This window comes from Cynara cardunculus, assembly GCF_001531365.2.
Source record: "Cynara cardunculus var. scolymus isolate 2C chromosome LG 10, CcrdV1, whole genome shotgun sequence".
Classification (NCBI taxonomy): domain Eukaryota; kingdom Viridiplantae; phylum Streptophyta; class Magnoliopsida; order Asterales; family Asteraceae; genus Cynara; species Cynara cardunculus.
In genome coordinates this window covers 20,636,385-20,654,830 of record NC_037537.1, presented here as the reverse complement: position 1 = coordinate 20,654,830, position 18,446 = coordinate 20,636,385, and the positions used below count along the sequence as shown (strand labels likewise).

General features: G+C 35.6%; 2 protein-coding genes across 2 annotated transcripts; one reads left to right on the top strand and one right to left on the bottom strand.

Annotated features, from left to right (window-relative positions):
* Positions 1–1,537: 1,537 nt before the first annotated feature.
* On the bottom strand, positions 1,538–2,346 carry LOC112520440. The gene has a single exon (XM_025128830.1). It carries the CDS (start codon positions 2,125–2,127, stop codon positions 1,606–1,608), a length of 522 nt encoding a protein of 173 aa, XP_024984598.1. The 5' UTR covers positions 2,128–2,346; the 3' UTR covers positions 1,538–1,605.
* Positions 2,347–8,243: 5,897 nt separating this feature from the next.
* LOC112520104 (ion channel CASTOR-like) lies at positions 8,244–17,280 on the top strand. Its single transcript, XM_025128405.1, has 13 exons — positions 8,244–8,344; positions 8,905–9,307; positions 9,412–9,483; positions 9,561–10,169; positions 10,273–10,455; positions 10,611–10,670; positions 10,751–10,954; positions 11,493–11,741; positions 13,086–13,184; positions 13,373–13,567; positions 14,508–14,600; positions 15,105–15,371; positions 16,823–17,280. Exons 1-13 carry the CDS (start codon positions 8,244–8,246, stop codon positions 17,039–17,041), a joined length of 2,754 nt encoding a protein of 917 aa, XP_024984173.1. The 3' UTR covers positions 17,042–17,280.
* The last annotated feature ends 1,166 nt before the right edge of the window (positions 17,281–18,446 follow it).

The following is an 18,446-nucleotide window of genomic DNA, read 5'->3' as shown; positions in this document are numbered from 1 at the left end:
GTAGATCTCCCCCATGGTCATATATCGCCCCCGGGGGCGATTCTTGTATATATTTTTGTAATTTTGATGAAAAATGATTATTTCGTTAATATATCGGATATATTTTGGTATTTTGATGATTTCCACAAAAACATGTACGGGTGTTGAGATGGTCAATGGAAGTTAGTCAACAAATTATTTTCTGCTTTTACATGCTGTCACGCAACATCAACAAAAGCCACGTGTGAAACGGTCGACACCTTTTTCATGCCCACATAGTACATCAAATTCAAAAGATAAATTACAATAATCGTCCTCAAGGTTTATCAAAAAATTTGATTTTTGCCATTATCTTTTCGAAATCATAAAGATGGTCCCTGAAGTTTTAGATTTGCTGCAGAAATGGTCCATTAACGTTAGATGATGAACATTTTTGTTTTTTTACTGATTTTTTTAACGAATCCTTGTAATATATCTGTTTACAAAAAGAAAAGAGAAAAAAAAACCAACCCCATCTTCATGCCCTCCCCAAACTCTAACGAGATTACGACCATATCACTTTGTCATTAAATGTTTTTCATGCTACTTTATCTTCTTCAACCCAACCCAACCCAACCCAACCCAACCCAAAAACCCTCTCTGAACCAGCAGCTTCCACCTCATCCTATCTCGTACCCTTCAAACTTCAATCTCCATTTTTAATTTATTTTGAGGTTGGAGGAAGAAAATAGTATGTAGTCGATGAATAAAAAATTTGAACACTGTACATACAGGACATTTAGTCTACTTGTTTATTCAATTTTCTTTTCATTTTTCCTTATTTTCTCCATTTTAGTTTTAAAAGTTGTTGTCAAATGCTTTATAATATAGTATATATTATTGGATTTATTTTGCAAAATTTATGCCGATTATGGATTTTTAGAGGAAAAATACGACTCCTCATAAAAAGGACATAAAAGGCCCCACCAAAAATGTTTATAAAATAAAAAATGAAGATATGATTCAAAATAGAAAAAGTGAACTTCAATTTCATTACTTTAAGGTCTAAGGGGTGCTTGGAATTGCTTATAAAAACTGTTTTTTAACTTATTTGAGTTTGGCACCGGTGATAAGTTGTTTTCTGGTGTTTGGAAAAGAAGTAAAAAACTGCTTATACCGGTGCCAAACCGGTAATAAGTTGTTTTTGACAACTGCTTATGACTTATGAAAAACTGCTTATTACCAGTTTACAATTTTAACCCTGTTTTTTAACTTCAGTTTGATACCACATAAGTTAATAAGCATTTTTACGAAAAAGCATAAGTTGTTTTAAATAAGCCCCAAACACCCCCTAATACAAAATTTTGAAACAACTTTTTGTCGTTTGCATTTTATTTTTACAAAATTTTCGAAAAAATTAAAAATTAAATCAAACAATTTATAGCAAAAATTTAAAAATTAAACAAAGAACCAATAAGAATTCACATTTTGAAAAAGTTAAATTATATTTAAAATAAATAAATTAAAAGATTACAAGCATCAATATTCAAAAAATAAATAATAATAATAATAATAATAAAAGAGACAAATGAATTTAATTTGTCTTTCTTCTTCTTCAATCTTGATTGATCATCATCAGTTTCTTCTCTAAACATGGAACGGCGGTGTCCACCCCTTTGGATCCTCCGCCTGAACCTTCCCGCCGTTCCGGCTACCCTCCATAACCGCATAGTATCTCAAGAAGAAAGCAAGCGTCAGAACCAACCATTCCAAGCAAAACATCAATACGCAGAGCCCCCCCGCCATTTTCAAGATCACCGCCGCATCRTCTTCCCTGACGTACGACTTCAACGCCCCCAAGAAATTCGAAGTCGTCGTGAATATCAGAACCGATACGGATCCCTGGAAGATAGCCGTCAAGACGGTCGCCACCATGTGGGCGGCGTACCACCGGTTTGACCCTGCCGACACCGCGTTGCACCCTGAGATGGCACCGACGATTGTGCCGATGTGGAGGAGGACGAGGAGTGCCCCGGCGACGGAGGGGAACAGGCGGAGGGAGAGAGTTAGGAAGATGCAACTGGAGGCGGCGCCGAGTAAGATGTAGTTGCAGATGAGGAAGAATTTGTGGGTCTTGTAGTGAGATTGAGCGTCRCTTGAGAGACCCATTTTTGTATGAATTAWTGGAGTTTTCCGGCTATCGACGGTGGTGGCGAATTGATTGCAGGCGGTCGGARATGGGATGAGATTGAAGTGAAGAGATGAGTTGATGATAACGGAGTTAGTGTGTATGTTATATATACACACACACGGAATTGTAGCGTTAGCTGTCTGATGACCGTTGGGTTTATAACGGCTAGTTTGGGCAAATGATTTCTGCAACGGCTAGTGCTTTTGTTCCGTCAAGATGCTTTATTTTGAAAACTTAATACTTTATTAATTATAGAATTTATTATTTTAATATTTTTATTAGATATGGTTTAAGATTCTTAAAGGTTGAAAAATATATAAATAAGGTATTGCTTGATGCATATAGATTGGATGATTTTGAATAGATCTAAACATTATGAAAATTGCATGAAAATGTAACGTATGTTAACTTGATTTTTATTTTAGGTAATTTACTTTTAAAACTTTTATTTTGGTAATTAAGATGTAAAGTTTTAAACGTTTAAGTACCTGAGTAACTGGTTGAAGACTAATTTTAGATTAAAAAAATTTATGTCATTAATCACGTTAGCAAATAATACTGAGTTGAATACTACATCACTCACCACATCAACATGATAACAGGTTACCCCGAGTACTTATATAAGTTATATAAGTTATTTAAAAATTAAACCGGAAAAAAAAATTCGTTTCCCCCATTAGGGATGGGGATGTGATTATATTCCCCGACAGGGATAGAGGTCCCCACCCCATTCCCATGCATATTCAAGGTTTCAGAATGGAGCAAAAAACTTTAGTGAGTCGTTTGGTTGATTGGATTTCGATGAAACTGAGAGGAATTGGAATGCTCAATTCCATTGACCGAATTACAACATTATGTTTGGTTAGTTGATTTTGATGGATTCTTACAAAACAAATGTACGGTAAATTCCTTCAAATATCTATTCCACTTTCATTATATTCTAATTTCGTTGACATGTGTCACTTCATTCAAAAACATTCTACAAACCAAAAGCCCTCTAAGTTTTGTTCCATATAGTCTACATACATAGGGGCGTAATCAAATGAGGACTCTATATAGTGTGATAATTGTGAGAAACTTTAACTTAAGGTATTGTTTCACATGATTTTTTCTCATATATATTTATTTCACAATTTGTTTGCTTCATATGTATTTGGTTCATAATGTGAAATTGTTTTACGTGTAACTTTTTTGTCTTACAAACATGCTAAAAAGGTTCACATTGTTAAATCAATATATACTAATCAATATTTTAAATCATAGTCTTAAATTAAAAAAAAAATCATATGAAATAGCACATGATGCAATAGTTCTCAATGTTATCACAACTTCATGGTATAACACCCTTGAATTATGAAATATATCTAAACCGTTTGTTTTTAAGAGTTGTTGAAGTCTAATTTCACTTCTGATTTATAAGAGATGATGATGAAGTCTGAAGTCTAATCTCATTTCTGATTTATAAGAGGTGATACTGAAGTCTGAAGTCTGAATCAGTTGGACTGTTTGTTTTTATGTTTGAAGTCTGAAATCTAAATCAATAAGACTGTTTGTTTTTGTAAACTAACAAACATTTGAAGTTTGAAAATATGAATGAATTCATTTTAATTAGATTTAACTGAAATATCTAATCATTTAAACCATTTATAAACTACGTTATTTGATTCAACACACAATAGAAAACACGGATAAAGTCTCATAAGAACTAGAATCAATATTTATTTTGCATTAATTGTGTTGTAATTTCTTCTCTTAAACTAGCCATATATGTTTGGTCAGCAGCACTCCATGCGATTGAACATCTTCAGTTGCATCCCCATAGTCGTCCCCTTGCTCGTTGGTTTGATCATACTCAAAAAATAACTCATCACTTTTACCTTCCTTTCGTATGAAGTTGTGAACCGCCAAAGCATGCAATAACGTCTCTTTGAACCTTAAGCGTAAATGGTGTCATCCTTTTCAATATCGGAAAACGTGCTTTCAGGACACCATAAGAATGTTTAATAACATTTCTAAGCTTTGCATGAGAATGATTAAACTTTTCATACTTGTTCATTGTTCGTCAACGACGAAAATCTCCAAGCCAATATCTAACACTACAATACGACGCCATAAATCCTCGAGTATTTGTATACGCAGCATCACATAAATAAAATTATAAATAAAAGCTTATTCAATATCAAACTTGGTCAACTTCCAAAAACTTGTTCAAATAGAAAATCTACGTTACCAAATAGTCAAATATCAAACACATAAGCAAATAACATGTTCAAATACAAAACACGTAACCTAATAACTTGTTCAAATTCCAAAAACTACTCCATTGAGTCCCAATCTTCTTGTCGTCCTTGAAATCCATGATGGTAAAAAAGTTATATTATTAAGATAAAAATGAATTACTTAATTATTAAATCTCAATTAAATTATAATAAAAAAATTGAATTAAAGAAATTATTCAAAAGAAAACAAGCATTTTTAAATATCTAATTTGATACTAAAATCGATACATTTTTTTTTCAAAATTTTATGATACCTTCAAATTTATATTTTATTAAAAAAAATAAAAATATTATCGTTTTTTCAGTACACCATAAAATTGTATTATAACATCGATGGAGACAGAATAAAACGAAATATTAAAATCGAAATGTATCTCGCTGCATTGCACATATACCCTTCTAGTTAAAAATAAGTGGTTGGGCTATGGTACGACGACTGCTTGTTAAGAGAGACTAGCCACTAAGGGGTTGTTTGTTTACCTCTTAATAGTTCCATTAAGAGGCAACATCTGAATCATTAAGAGGTGAATCTTGTTTGACAAAAAAAAGTCTGCTTCTTAATGGTTCTAAAACCCTTTGAATGATTTTGTATCATGAACCTCTCTTAACTGTTAAGCGCCTTGATTTCATTGTAAATAATTACCAAACAAATATATTTTATATTACACTATATCACGAAAGCCTTTTAATTATTTTGCACTAAACCATTCAGCAACTGCCAAATAAACCTAAACCACGAATGCAAGAAACCGTACAAAATTTGTCCAAATTTGGGGAAGTTGGAAAAAAAAATGATTGATATGTTTCAAATAATTGCAAGCATTGGAGTGTTGCTAAATGAGACAATTATGAGTTAGCTACAAAGCATCTTCTCATTTTGGCAAATTATTTATTTATTTAAAAAAAATTCTAATATATTTTTTCATGATGCTTATAATCTATATTATATTATAAATATTTAATAAAAAAATTAAAAACTATTTTTTATACATACAATACTTAGTATTCAAGATTACAAATAGATTGTCCGTAAGTACAAGTTATTAAAACTCTATGTCTGAATTCGTATAACAGAATGCAGATAAATATAATAAAATACAAGATAAACATCTCATTTTAAATAATCATTGAGTTATGACATTATCTTTGTAAAATATTATATAATTAAACCAAAAATAAATTACTTCGTTATTAAACTTAAATTAAATTATAATAAAAAATTAAATTAAAGGATTTACACAAAAAATAAGAACTTTTAAATAGCTAATTTGATACTAACATTGATATATTTTTCTTAAAATTTTATGATATCTTCAAATTTATATTTTATTTAAAAATATTATCGATTTTTTAAAAACACATAAAATCGTATTATAACATCTATAGAGGCAAATAATAAAACAAAACATTAAAATCGAAATGCATCTTGTTATATTATGCGAATACCTTTTTAGTTATTTATTAAGTTTAACGTTTTGTTATATGTTGTCAGCATTGACTTGATTTCAATTTCACGGTATCCTATTCAAGACACAATTCATTGAGATCTCTTGATTTTCATAACTTCCCTAAATTTTATCCGGAACTTAATTAACAATTGTATTTGAGATAGTATTTTTAATCGTTATTTAGAAAGGACATTTGTCTTTAAAGCTGGTGCCTTTATATAGGGTTGTTTATCGGTTGACATCTATTAGATGTGAGGGAAACCGAACTAATCCAATCATCCATTGGATGTTGGATTTTGTCAACCGATCCGATCCGATTAACATTAGATAACCGATTCAATCCAATCCAATTTATGGTTAGATGGACAATTGGATAATCATCGGATGATTAATTGGATGGGTAGTTGGATGTTGATTGGTTCGATTTTGGTCGGTTCTGGACTGCCATCCGAGAACCGATCAATCCAAATTGGATGTTAAAATTTTCAGTTTGATCCGATCCAATTACAATTGGATATCCAATTATGGTCGATCGGTTCTAATTGGATCAATCGATTACAATTAGATCGGTTGATTTTCTGCATATCCCTAGCTCATTTGTGGACATTGATTTTTACCAAAGAATTAGCAGTCGAGACATATGATATGGTCACCATTTTTGGATCAGTAAACACATTTTTGTAATTAGTTGGTTAAGCTCTATAAATGAATTATCGTTTGGACTTTTAATCAGTGGTGGATCCAATAATTTTCTTGAGCGGTTATACCTTTAAGGTGGATCAAAGACCTGTAAAGTCGTAGGTTTGATTGGGAGTGAAAAGTCGACGCAGTTTGATCCAAGGAAAAATCAATTATGTCAATTTCGAGATTATCACATTTTTCGAATTGAATCGACTTTGACCTTTCGAGTAACACAAGACTACGTATTGCGTACGATGTGTTTTTAGCTGAATTCTATCGTTATTGGGAACTTATTTAGTTTTTTGGTTGGTTTCACAAATTTTTGCAATTTGCAGTATCGTAGCCCTTGGCCTTCTAGGAGGTCAGGGTTCAAATCTCACCATAGGTGAGGATGATGTGTGAGTTTATTTGTTACATTTGTCGTATATAAATATTATATACTTAAAAAAAAAGATAAAAAAAGGTCATATTTTTGGCAAAAATTACTTATTAAGAACATGATAATTTACAAGAGGACGCGAGGATGTAGTTAATCAACAAAAAGTGGAAACAATCTCGGGACGACCACCTGATTTGCGAGTAGTCATGAGTCACCGCATTTGAATCTCTGTGGTCACAAGGGGATCTTTATTCATCCTTGGATTTGAATATGGGACCTCCAAGTATTTTTTACTTTTGAAGCTCAAGTTCTAACCAATTAGACAATATCCTTATGGTTATGAATATATGATAATTTATTTCAACTACTGTTGTTTCCCAACAATTTAGGGCCGTTTACCAAACACTTATCCAGTAAGTGCTTACGGGTAAAATTTAACACTGTTATTTACTTACCGGGTAAGATTTTAATCCATAAAAAATTGACATTGTATGAAACAATTCACCCGGTAAGTGCTTCCGTGGTAAGAGTCATCGCCCTCACTTATCGGGTAAGACTCATGGTCCTTATCTCGTTCTTACCGGGTAAGATTCCTAGTCCTTACCATATTTATCCGGTGAGGTAAATTAGACTTGGTAAACGCTTACTTACCAGGTAGGGTTTTATTCACTAAAACACATCGTATGCAACAATTTATCCCGGTAAGCGCTAACCATGGTAAGAGTCGTCATCATCACTTACCGGATAATACTCTCGATTCTTGCCTTCGCTCTTACCGTTAAGATTCTTAGTCGTTGTCATATTCATCCGGTAAAGTAAATTGACTTGGTAAGCGCTTACTCAGGTAAACGTTTGGTAAATGACACCTTAGTCTCCCCCCTAATATCAGAATAGAGGTTCATTGAAATGACAATCAACAAATCTAAGGACTCAATTAATTACGTTGTGACGGGATAATTGGAACGTGTACAACACATCCAAAAATCTTAAGATGGAAATACCAGATTGTTTACCAAAAACCAGTTATAAAGGGCATAACTTGTGATAAATTTTTGGCCTAATACAGACCAGCGTCGCATCATGCAGCATTCTCATGCTTTTATCGAAATTTTTTATCTCATGACTGATGGCCTTGCAATTAACGGCGCATGCTTGATAGATGATTCTGCAAGCCTATTTTGTGCATTTTTCAACCACATGGGTGGTGTCTAATTGGTTTGATCTTGACTCCAAAGATTAAAAGTATCAGGAGGTCCCATGTTCAAATTCTAGGAGAAAAAAATCCCCTCGTGACCACGGAGGTTCAAATGGGTGACTCCGGGTTATCTAAAAAGCAGATGGTCGCATGGGCGGACCTAGTTAAGTGCCATGAGTGGCACGTGCCACCGTATTGTTTCTCTGTCGAAGAGTAAAAAAATTAGGTTTCGTGAACGGAGCAACCATATTAATTTGTTGTGTACCACCGTATGTATTTTGAAACTACAATGAGAACAAGTTTTATTTGGTAAAGTTGGTTTATAACGCTTTTATTCCACCCCACTCCCAAGTCCGAATTATGTTAGTGTCATTTTCTTAGTCGAACGGTGCCATCATTTGAAAAAAATTCCATATATTTGTTTCTTATAGTTAAACGGTGCCACAATTTGAAAAAAATTCCGTATATCTGTTTCTTATGGTCAAACGGTGTCACCGTTTGAAAAAAATTCCAAATTTTTTTTATGGTCAAATGATGCCACTGTTTAATTTTTTTTTTGGGTCCATCCCTTGATTGTCGTTCTGAAATTAATCGACTTGCATAACGAATTAGATATCCAGATTAATATCATCAAAAAAAACATGACTATTTTAATTAATTATACCAAATAATTGAAATATTGATGGTGCTTTTAAAAAAAAAAACAGGCCGTCGTGTCTTGGTCACAAAACTGATCGTTGACTTAGAAACATATTTAAACTTGGAAATCACAGACGGCGAGGGAAACCCTCACCGATGGACTCACACGAGTCATCGCCACCGTCTGTCAGCCGAGACTGGTTCTTCCCCTCCCCATCCCCCTCCTTCATCCACTCCTCCTCCGATCATCTACACAAGACTCCTACCAGAAGATTCTCTACCTATCCTAGACCTTCATCATCTTCTCCAGCCTCCTCCTCTCATCGTGACGTCAAGTATGCAGGATTCTCACGCCGTACCAATTTCTCTCGACGCTATCAAAGATCCCCAGCGCCTGAAGTTGCTGTTTCATCACTCGCACAACAAATTCCCCAAAAATTGCATGTTTCCGACGACAAAACTTCCATTCGGAACACGTTTATCGACTTGGCTGGTGGTCGGTTGAAATTCCGGTGGCATATGGCGTTTCTAGTCGCTGTTGGTTCTTTATCTCGCTTTCATGTTGTTTGTTATTTCTTCTATGTACATGAACTGGATCAAAATAAAGGGTTTTGTAATGTGTTCGTTTTTGTGTGGTCCAGCTTCTGATCACAACCTTTTCTTCTCTGCTGCACAAGAATATTTCTTTGCATAATCAGGCCAATGATCTTCAGGTAATGGTACTTTATAAACTATTGTGTTCCATACCTTTTCTGGTCATACTATAGATAGTATGTTTTGCTGTTTGTAGGCCCAGATTATAAAGCTCAATGGGAGATTACAAGTCTGCAATTTACTGGAACCTATGGATTTTGATGATTTCAACTCCCAAGAAACCATCAATCTTCCCAACAAGAGTTTGAAAACTATAGCATTGGTTGTCTCAGTAACACTTCTTTCTATTCCTTTTGTATTTCTCAAGTATGTGGAGTACATTTCAAAGTCAAAATCACCAGATAATTTAAAGGAAGAGGCATCCTTGAATAAGCAGCTAGCTTATAAGGTAGACGTGTTTTTATCAGTACGCCCATATTCAAAGCCATTGGCATTGCTGGTGGCAACTCTTCTACTTATTGGTGTTGGTGGGTTGGCACTCTTTGGTGTTACTGATGATAGTTTGGCAGATTGCCTTTGGTTATCGTGGTCGTTTGTTGCTGATTCAGGAAACCATGCTAACTCTGAGGGAGTTGGTCCAAGGTTAGTTTCGGTCTCCATAAGCTTTGGTGGGATGCTTATATTTGCAATGATGCTTGGACTTGTTACTGATGCAATATCCGAAAAGTTTGACTCACTGAGGAAAGGAAGAAGCGAGGTGGTTAAGAAAGACCACACGTTGATTCTTGGTTGGAGTGATAAATTGGTGGGTATTTCAAATGGCCAGAGATTGGTCTTGTTACATTTTTTAAATTAAACTGGTTACAAACCTCAGATGCTTCTAATTATCAATGCTTTTCTGGGTTCAGGGATCACTGTTGAATCAACTTGCTATAGCAAATGAGAGTTTGGGTGGAGGGATTGTGGTGGTGATGGCTGAGCGAGACAAAGAAGAGATGGAACTTGACATTGCTAAAATGGAATTTGACTTTAGACAAACATCCGTCATATGCAGAAGTGGAAGCCCGTTAATATTGGCCGACCTAAAAAAGGTACAAAGACTTCTAGTGCAGTTTATTCTATCATACCATATTTAACAAGCCCTTTCATAAAGTCTTTAGTGTAGTTTATGCTAAATGGAATTTGACATTAAACAAACTCTCTTTACATGCTATCTGATTGTTTAATGGTGGGATCAACTTCATAGGTATCTGTCTCCAAGGCACGTGCAATAATTGTCCTTGCTGAAGATGGAAATGCAGACCAGGTTATATAAAAATGGCATGTACATTCCTGTTCTTTTATGCATTAAATGACAATTATACCCAGACATATGATCTAATGCAGAGTGATGCACGAGCTTTGAGAACAGTTTTAAGCCTAACCGGAGTAAAGGATGGACTTCGAGGACACATTGTGGTGGAGCTCGGTGATCTAGACAATGAGGTCCTTGTTAAACTTGTAGGTGGGGATCTTGTTGAAACCGTTGTGGCACATGATGTAATTGGTCGTTTAATGATTCAGTGTGCTAGACAGCCTGGCCTTGCACAGGTCAGCAGTTAATTTTTCTTGTAGATCTTTTGTATGGATTTACAATCTTATAGCTATGTTCATGAGAAAAGTAGAAAGAACCTTGCTTTCCGGTTATGGTTTTTTGTTGCCTATAATATAACTCACTCTCTGAGTTAATAAGGGTGCATTTAGTATGTGGGACATGACGGAGCAAAAACTTGTGTCACACGTTTGGTGCGACGTTTAGATTGGGACAGGACAGGACTAAGTGGGACACAAATGCATTTTTTTGTCTCACCAAAATAGGTGGAACAAAAGTCTTGGAGATTGGATAAGCTTGGTAAATTAGTAAACTACCCATGTCATATTGACCTAAAACCTTGCCACCTACCTCGCCCGCCTGGTCCTGTCCGTCTAGTCCCGTCCTCGTACCAAGCGCACCCTAACTGACCAGATTTTGTTGACTTAACTACTTTGTTAGGTCTCATCTGGATACAAAAAATCTAGTCTTTAATCTTATCCTTTGCTATATGTTTGACATTTTTGATCCTTTTTCTACCCTATGACCGTCATGCAGGTGTGGGAAGATATTCTTGGGTTTGAAAATTGTGAGTTCTACATTAAAAGATGGCCACAGTTGGATGGTATGCATTTTGAGGATGTCTTGATTAGCTTTCCGGATGCTATCCCTTGTGGAGTAAAGTCGGTCTCCTGTGGGGGGAAAATTATCCTTAATCCTGATGACTCCTATGTTCTACAAGAAGGGGACGAAGTGCTTGTTATAGCGGAGGATGATGATACATATGCTCCAGTAGCATTACCAACGGTGATTTTCTTTCCTTCAGAACAAGATGATTTGATACTTCTTTGTTGTAAAATAACTCAGCTTTTGACAGTTTCTGTGAGGAAGAGTTCAACTTGGACCAATTTTCAGTCTTGAATGGTTCACCTGTTTTCCATTGTGGTTTCCACAAGGATTGCAGTCACTTCTGTAATTCCATGATTTTCTATAGATGTAAACCGTCTCTAAATATGCACAAAATGCACAATCATCAAGACCTCCTGGAATCAGCATTCAAAAAGTTAAACATCATCAGATCAAATGCTTAAATTTTTCCATGCTGCCAACTAATCTCTTACATTTGAGCTATTCCAAGAGTGTACAGTAAATCAACACTCAGTGAATCCTCACCCAAAATGGTTTTATGAAGATATCTTTGTGTCTAATATTCTGTGCACATAAATGAGGGTGATTGGTGTAGGTTCCTTGGCAAAGATAGAAGGTTGACCTATGCTCTTTGCTTAGACAGATGAAATTTTCTTTTATCTAATGTGAAAATTATGTGTTTCAATGCCCTCTCCCCGATGAAAAGGTAAAAAGGAAAAAGACAATATGGTTACCCACTTTATAAAGGCATAGGCCCTTGACCCTTTTTAGCATATATTAACATAGACAATATGGTCTGCTTTATGGTCTTCACAAAAACAGATGCTCTACCCTGTTGGGGTAGAGGTCAGGTCTGTGTACATCTCACCCTTCTCAGACCTTATTTTTGAGTGGAATTTACTGGGTCAGTTTGGTTAAGACTGACCTTAAACACATTTCATTTGCATGTTTTGTACTCCATGTATAGCTGCTATTGCCATATTTGAGTAAATTGTAGTGTGATGGGACAAGGAGTGAGTTGTTCAACATTTTCAGTCATATGTGTGGCTTGTAGATGTCTAGTACTTCTAAGCAGTCGTTTCCCAGGTTTATAAAGCGTTGCCCCACCTCTCTTCTTTCTATGATTTTGACTTGGTTTGCATCACCAGTCTTCAGTTTAATCATCTTTCTTTTTACTATTCATCATATTAGTTGACCAACTTACCAAGACTCGAACAAGATCCACACCTTTGGACTTGTCACTTTCTGAAAGAATGCTATTACTTTATGCACGTTAAGGTGACTGCTACCATGGAATTCAACGAGTGGGGCATAACATAATAAAACTATAATAAATTTGGTCATCAGGTGAAAGAAGCACCATTCATACACATTTCCCGACCAGCAAGAAAGCCCCAGAAGATTCTACTTTGTGGATGGAGGCGGGACATTGATGATATGATTGTGGTGAGTTCTATCAATCAAAGCCCCTAATTTCTTCTTTTCTGCACCTGAATGCTGCAGGTGTGGAGAGGAAATCTACCTAAGGAATTCATTGGTCCCAATTCCATGGAAAAGATACTTCTGTGTGGTTGGCGGAGAGATATTGAAGATATGATCACGGTAAAGGCACAAGGAATCTGACGTGTTCCAAACATTCACTTTTTTGGGGGTAGACATGTCAGAAATTTCCTTGACCCTCAGCAATGCTTTTTCTAAGCATTTCTTAATCTTTAAGAATAATTCATGTACTCCATTTAACTTTGTTTGCATAAGTTTGCTTTGAACTCTTTTTCTGTTTTCCATATTAGGTACTGGATGCCTTCCTAGCACCAGGTTCAGAGTTATGGATGTTCAATGAAGTTGTGGAAGGCGTGAGGGAACATAAGCTCATTGATGGTGGTTTAGACATTGAGCGATTGATGAATATAACATTGGTTCATCGTGAAGGCAATGCTGTAATACGTCGTCACCTGGAAAGCCTTCCATTGGAATCTTTTGATTCAGTGAGTAGAAGTAGATTTAAAGTTCATCATATAACCTTTTATGTCTACGATAAACATGGGATTCTAGATGTGTAAGAAATTTGAAACACAAAGCTTGATAGATGACTCTTTCATACTGCTGGACCTTATTCTTAGTAATGCCTTAATCCTTATAAACCAAATCAGACCAAACCAGCCCAGTATGTCCCACCTGGAGGTGGGGCTTGAGGGATGTATGCAGGCCTAACCTCTACCCCAAAGAGTTAATTGACTATTTCCGTGAAGAGCCAACTTTGCAAAGTGTGCGAAAAGAAAGGATAAAGCTTGCTCAGAAAAACTGCGGAAATAGAAATTAGAAGAACTCTAAAATAAGAAGGGTATGGTTAAAATTTGAAACGCATTAGAAGTAAGCAACAACATTGAAACATATAGATAAACAAATAAACTAACAAAACATACAAATAGAAGCAACCAAGGTAGGAAGGCCAACACACCCCTAGTCTAACCTAGGACTCAGGAGATCTAGCTGTCGGCCCACTAACCCTACACCCACCCTTACCTCTTCAGATCCCTTCCTCTCGTCTAGGCTAGCTACAGATTCCCATCCCTAGTCTGCTACTCTAATCTTGCATCTCCAAGAACAACTATTTGAGGCCATATCCTCAGATATGCCTAAAATTGCCATGTCTAACCTTAGTTGCTCATCCCAAGAGATGAAACCATAATCGGGTGTTAATTCTTTTTGGATTAATCTGAGCCTGGGAATACTGTTTGCCATTTGTGGGCTAGAGATGCATGTTTTTCTGCTTTATCATAGCAGCATACCTAATTCTTGATATTGCCTCATGTGGTAACCTATTAGATTATTAGCTATACAAGATTTTACGTGCTATTACCTGAAGGTGCTTATTTTTATGATGTTCTCAGCTTGAAATCCTGATATTAATAATGGTTCTTACAGATCTTGATTCTGGCTGATGAATCAGTAGAAGATTCAGCAATACAGGCTGATTCAAGATCTCTTGCTACACTGCTATTAATACGTGACATCCAGGTACTTGGGTGTTGATGCATTATTATGGACCGGTTTATAATTTCCCTTTCATCTTGAATTGTAAACTTTGGTGCTTTCTTTTGAGAGCTGTATACCAGCCAGTAGACGCCTCAAGTATTATCGTCCATGTGCACAAAAGCTATTTGCGTGCAGAAAACATTTGTTCGACCTATTTGCATTCAAGTTTTTATCTTACTTTAATACACTTATTACAAGGTTATGGTATCTAGTATCCTTTTGCACCTTACCATTCAAGTAGGCTTCAAATATTACTCCCTCTGTCCTAAAATAAATGTCCGCAACAAAAAGAATACAGTTTAAGAAATTTGTAATTTATTATAATTTTTAATTACCTGAATGACAGTTTTACCCTTAATGATAAGAGGCAAACCTTCTCCCCCCCTCTCTCTCTCCATCTCATAATGAAGGGTAAAGTTGTAAATATAGTTTCTATAGTTACAAGCCATAAGACCTTAATCGTACTTAAATATGTTTGCTTTGCAGGCTAAGCGTCTTCCATACCGAGAAGCCAAGGCTACTCAAGGTCGCAAAGGTAGCTTTTCACAAGGTTCTTGGATAGGGGAAATGCAGCAGGCTTCAGATAAGTCGGTTATAATTAGTGAAATTCTTGACCCAAGGACCAAAAATCTATTATCTATGTCAAGGATTAGCGATTACGTTCTATCAAATGAGCTTGTCAGCATGGCGTTGGCAATGGTTGCAGAGGATCGTCAAATAAATGATGTCCTAGAGGAGCTTTTTGCTGAAGAGGTAACATTTTTTTTAGCTTTTAAAAAACTCGTGTATGTGATCTTTAGATTGCATCGTTTTATATACGATTTTGTTTTCTTAAAATGAGTACAATGCACTTTCGAACACTATAACATAACCCATTCCACATCGTTAAAAGAAATACAGTGGGCACGATAACTGGTACACCAGAGGTGCATCCTTCCCAGTCTCTGTAGGATTTTAACCTACGACATCGGGTCATCTATGTTCAACTTCAAAATACGAAATCCAACTAAATTTAAATCTTAGATTTCTATGCAGACCTTGACTCTACCCCCAAATTCAACCTCTGAGTGTGATTTGGTATTTTTGGATAACCGTGAGTGTTCGAGCCACGGAGCCAGATTGCGCGCACCTCAATTAGGCAAACCTTCAGTGGCCCTAAGTGGACTCGAACTGTTGACCACTAGGGAGCAAACCCAAGGCCTTATTGAGTTGAGACGAGTCGAGTCGAGTTATGAGTTGATATTTCTGTGCAGATGTACGTGGGCTATATCATTTCAATTGGATCGAAAGTAGTTATCACCTTGAAAATGCAATCAACATGCCAGTCACCTAATACCCAATTTTTGTTAAAACCAAACAAAACATACCCAATTAATCCCGCTCGAAAGTAGGGTATTATGTACTCTGGCCTGTCCTCGACCCCAAAGAGTAGAGTAGTTGTATTCGTGAAGGCCCGAGCTTATGTAAGAGTGTGAGCAGACCGGTAAAAGGAACAATAACTAACACATGGTAATAATAAAACGAGAAAAATAAGTAAGAAAAAGTAAACGAGTAGGCACTTGAAAACACAAAAAATGTAAGATGACGCCCAAACACACATAGAACAAAGCAAAGGAAGCCCCGATTCCCAATCCCAAACCCTAAATCTTCGAATCCAAAAGAACAATCGTACCATGCTATATAAACAACACAATAATTTTTCGGTTGGAATAATCAGTATACTTTCTGAGGGAAGGAGAAACAAAAAAGTTCTTTCCTAAACGTTGTCTGGCAGAAGAAAGGGCTCAGTTCATCATAACATCATTTCTAGTATGAACTCATCAAGAATGACAATTTGGTATTAATTTCCGCATTAGCCAAGGCCATGGAGTTGAATGCTATTGAAAACACTCGATGTTCCAAAATAAATGTCCACAATGAAAACACTCACAGTTTTAATTAAATGGCAATTTTACCCTTTATAGTAGAGGGAATAATGAGTTTTTCCATCTCATAATTAAGGGTAGAATTGGAAAGCAAGACACTTTTGAAAGTGGACAGTTCTTTGGAACAAACTAAAATTGAAGTGTGGGCGCTTATTTTGGAACGGAGGGAGTATTATTCTTGTTTTAATTAAACAAAATTTGCAGTTTTGTCATTTCCATGGGGCCGAATATATTTGTTGAGCTCGTATTAAAAGGTTATCCATCTTTTTTGCGAACCAGGGGAACGAGATGCACATAAGGCAAGCAGATCTATACCTTAAGGAAGGCGAAGAGCTGAGTTTTTACGAAATACTGTTGCGTGCTAGACAAAGGAGAGAAATAGTAATCGGGTACCGTATAGGCAATGTACAGAAAGCCATCATCAATCCTCCAGGAAAATTGGAGAAACGAAGGTGGTCGGTGAAGGATGTTTTCGTTGTTATAGCCGAGAAGGAATGATAACGGTTTCTTAAACACGTCATTCGATTCGAAAATCTACAATTGGAGCATCCTCAGATGCAGCATTGCTCTAAGGCAACTTGTTACTGCACAGATTCTCAGCATATATACATTTGGACATAGTTTCTCTTGGGGGAAAGAAAGAAATATAGATTGGTGGAATATTTTTGGGGTTTTCAAATATATGAGTTTGGTTTTTTTTCAAAGAAACATCTATAAAACCAAATAAATTGTATCCAATATATTTCATTTGGTGTCTGATTGGTTTGAGCTTGGCTCCAAAGGTCAAAAGTACTAGGAGGTCACAGGTTCACATCCAAGAAGGAATAAAATCCTCTTGTAGCTATGGAGGTTCAAATGCAGTGACTCCGGGCTATCTGCAAAGCAGGTGGTCGCCCTGGGATTAATCGACTCGCATAGCGGGTTGGATATCCAGGTTAATTATATATATATATATATATATATATATGGGCTCATTCAAGAGAGAACTGATTAGTTTGTGGTAACTGTGAGATCCAGTCTCAACCACAAATCAACGAATAAATTAGGAAATTAATAATTATGGTAGTTTGAGTTAAAATTATAATTAGAGGACATTTTAGGTATTTTTTAAAAACTCATCCCTCCTCTCTTCTCTTCTCTTTCATCTCTCATCTCTCCGACCTCCAATCTCCAGCCTTCGGTGAACAAAAATCCGGCAGATACCAAGTAATCACAAAGATACACAATATCATACCCATTGTGATATACTGTGATACCATTTGAGTACCATTGTATATCACAATGGGTATCACATTGTGTATCTTTGTGATTACTTGGTACCTGCCGGATTTTTGTTCACCGGAGGCCGGAACTTGGAGGTCGGAAAGATGAGAGATGAGAGATGAGAGAGAAGAGAGGAGTTTTTTAAAATGTCTAAAATGTCATCTAATTATAATTTTAACTCAAACTACCATAATTATTAATTTCATAATTTATCCGTTGATTTGTGGTTTATATTGGATCTCACAGTTATCACAAACAACTCAGGTCTCATTTGATTAAGCCCCTATATATATATATATATATATATATATATATATATATATATATGAGCGATCAAATGAAAACCACTCCAATTTGTAAAAACTACTCTCATCCGTTGTAATCTTATGAAAATTTTTCATGAAATTGTTTAATCTTGTGAAATTGTTTCATATAATATTTTTTTGATGAAGTTGTTTCATATATGATTATGAAATTGTTTCATATACTACTTAATGAAACTGTTTCATGTATTTCTCTAAAATTAAAATAATGAAGATGATAACATCCATGATTAACATCCTACACAATAAAAATGATTAATCAACCTCTTATAATTACAAAAAAATGAACACAATGAAAAATTATGATTGGTGGAATG

What these genes read in the sequence shown, in the direction of transcription:
- LOC112520104 (XM_025128405.1), top strand. Translation starts at nt 8,244, where the DNA reads ATGGGTGACTCCGGGTTATCTAAAAAGCAGATGGTCGCATGGGCGGAC. An exon ending in TATTGGCCGACCTAAAAAAG is followed by an intron (nt 10,456 to 10,610) that starts GTACAAAGACTT and finishes TCAACTTCATAG; the next exon opens with GTATCTGTCTCCAAGGCACG. An exon ending in TATTAATACGTGACATCCAG is followed by an intron (nt 14,601 to 15,104) that starts GTACTTGGGTGT and finishes TTTGCTTTGCAG; the next exon opens with GCTAAGCGTCTTCCATACCG.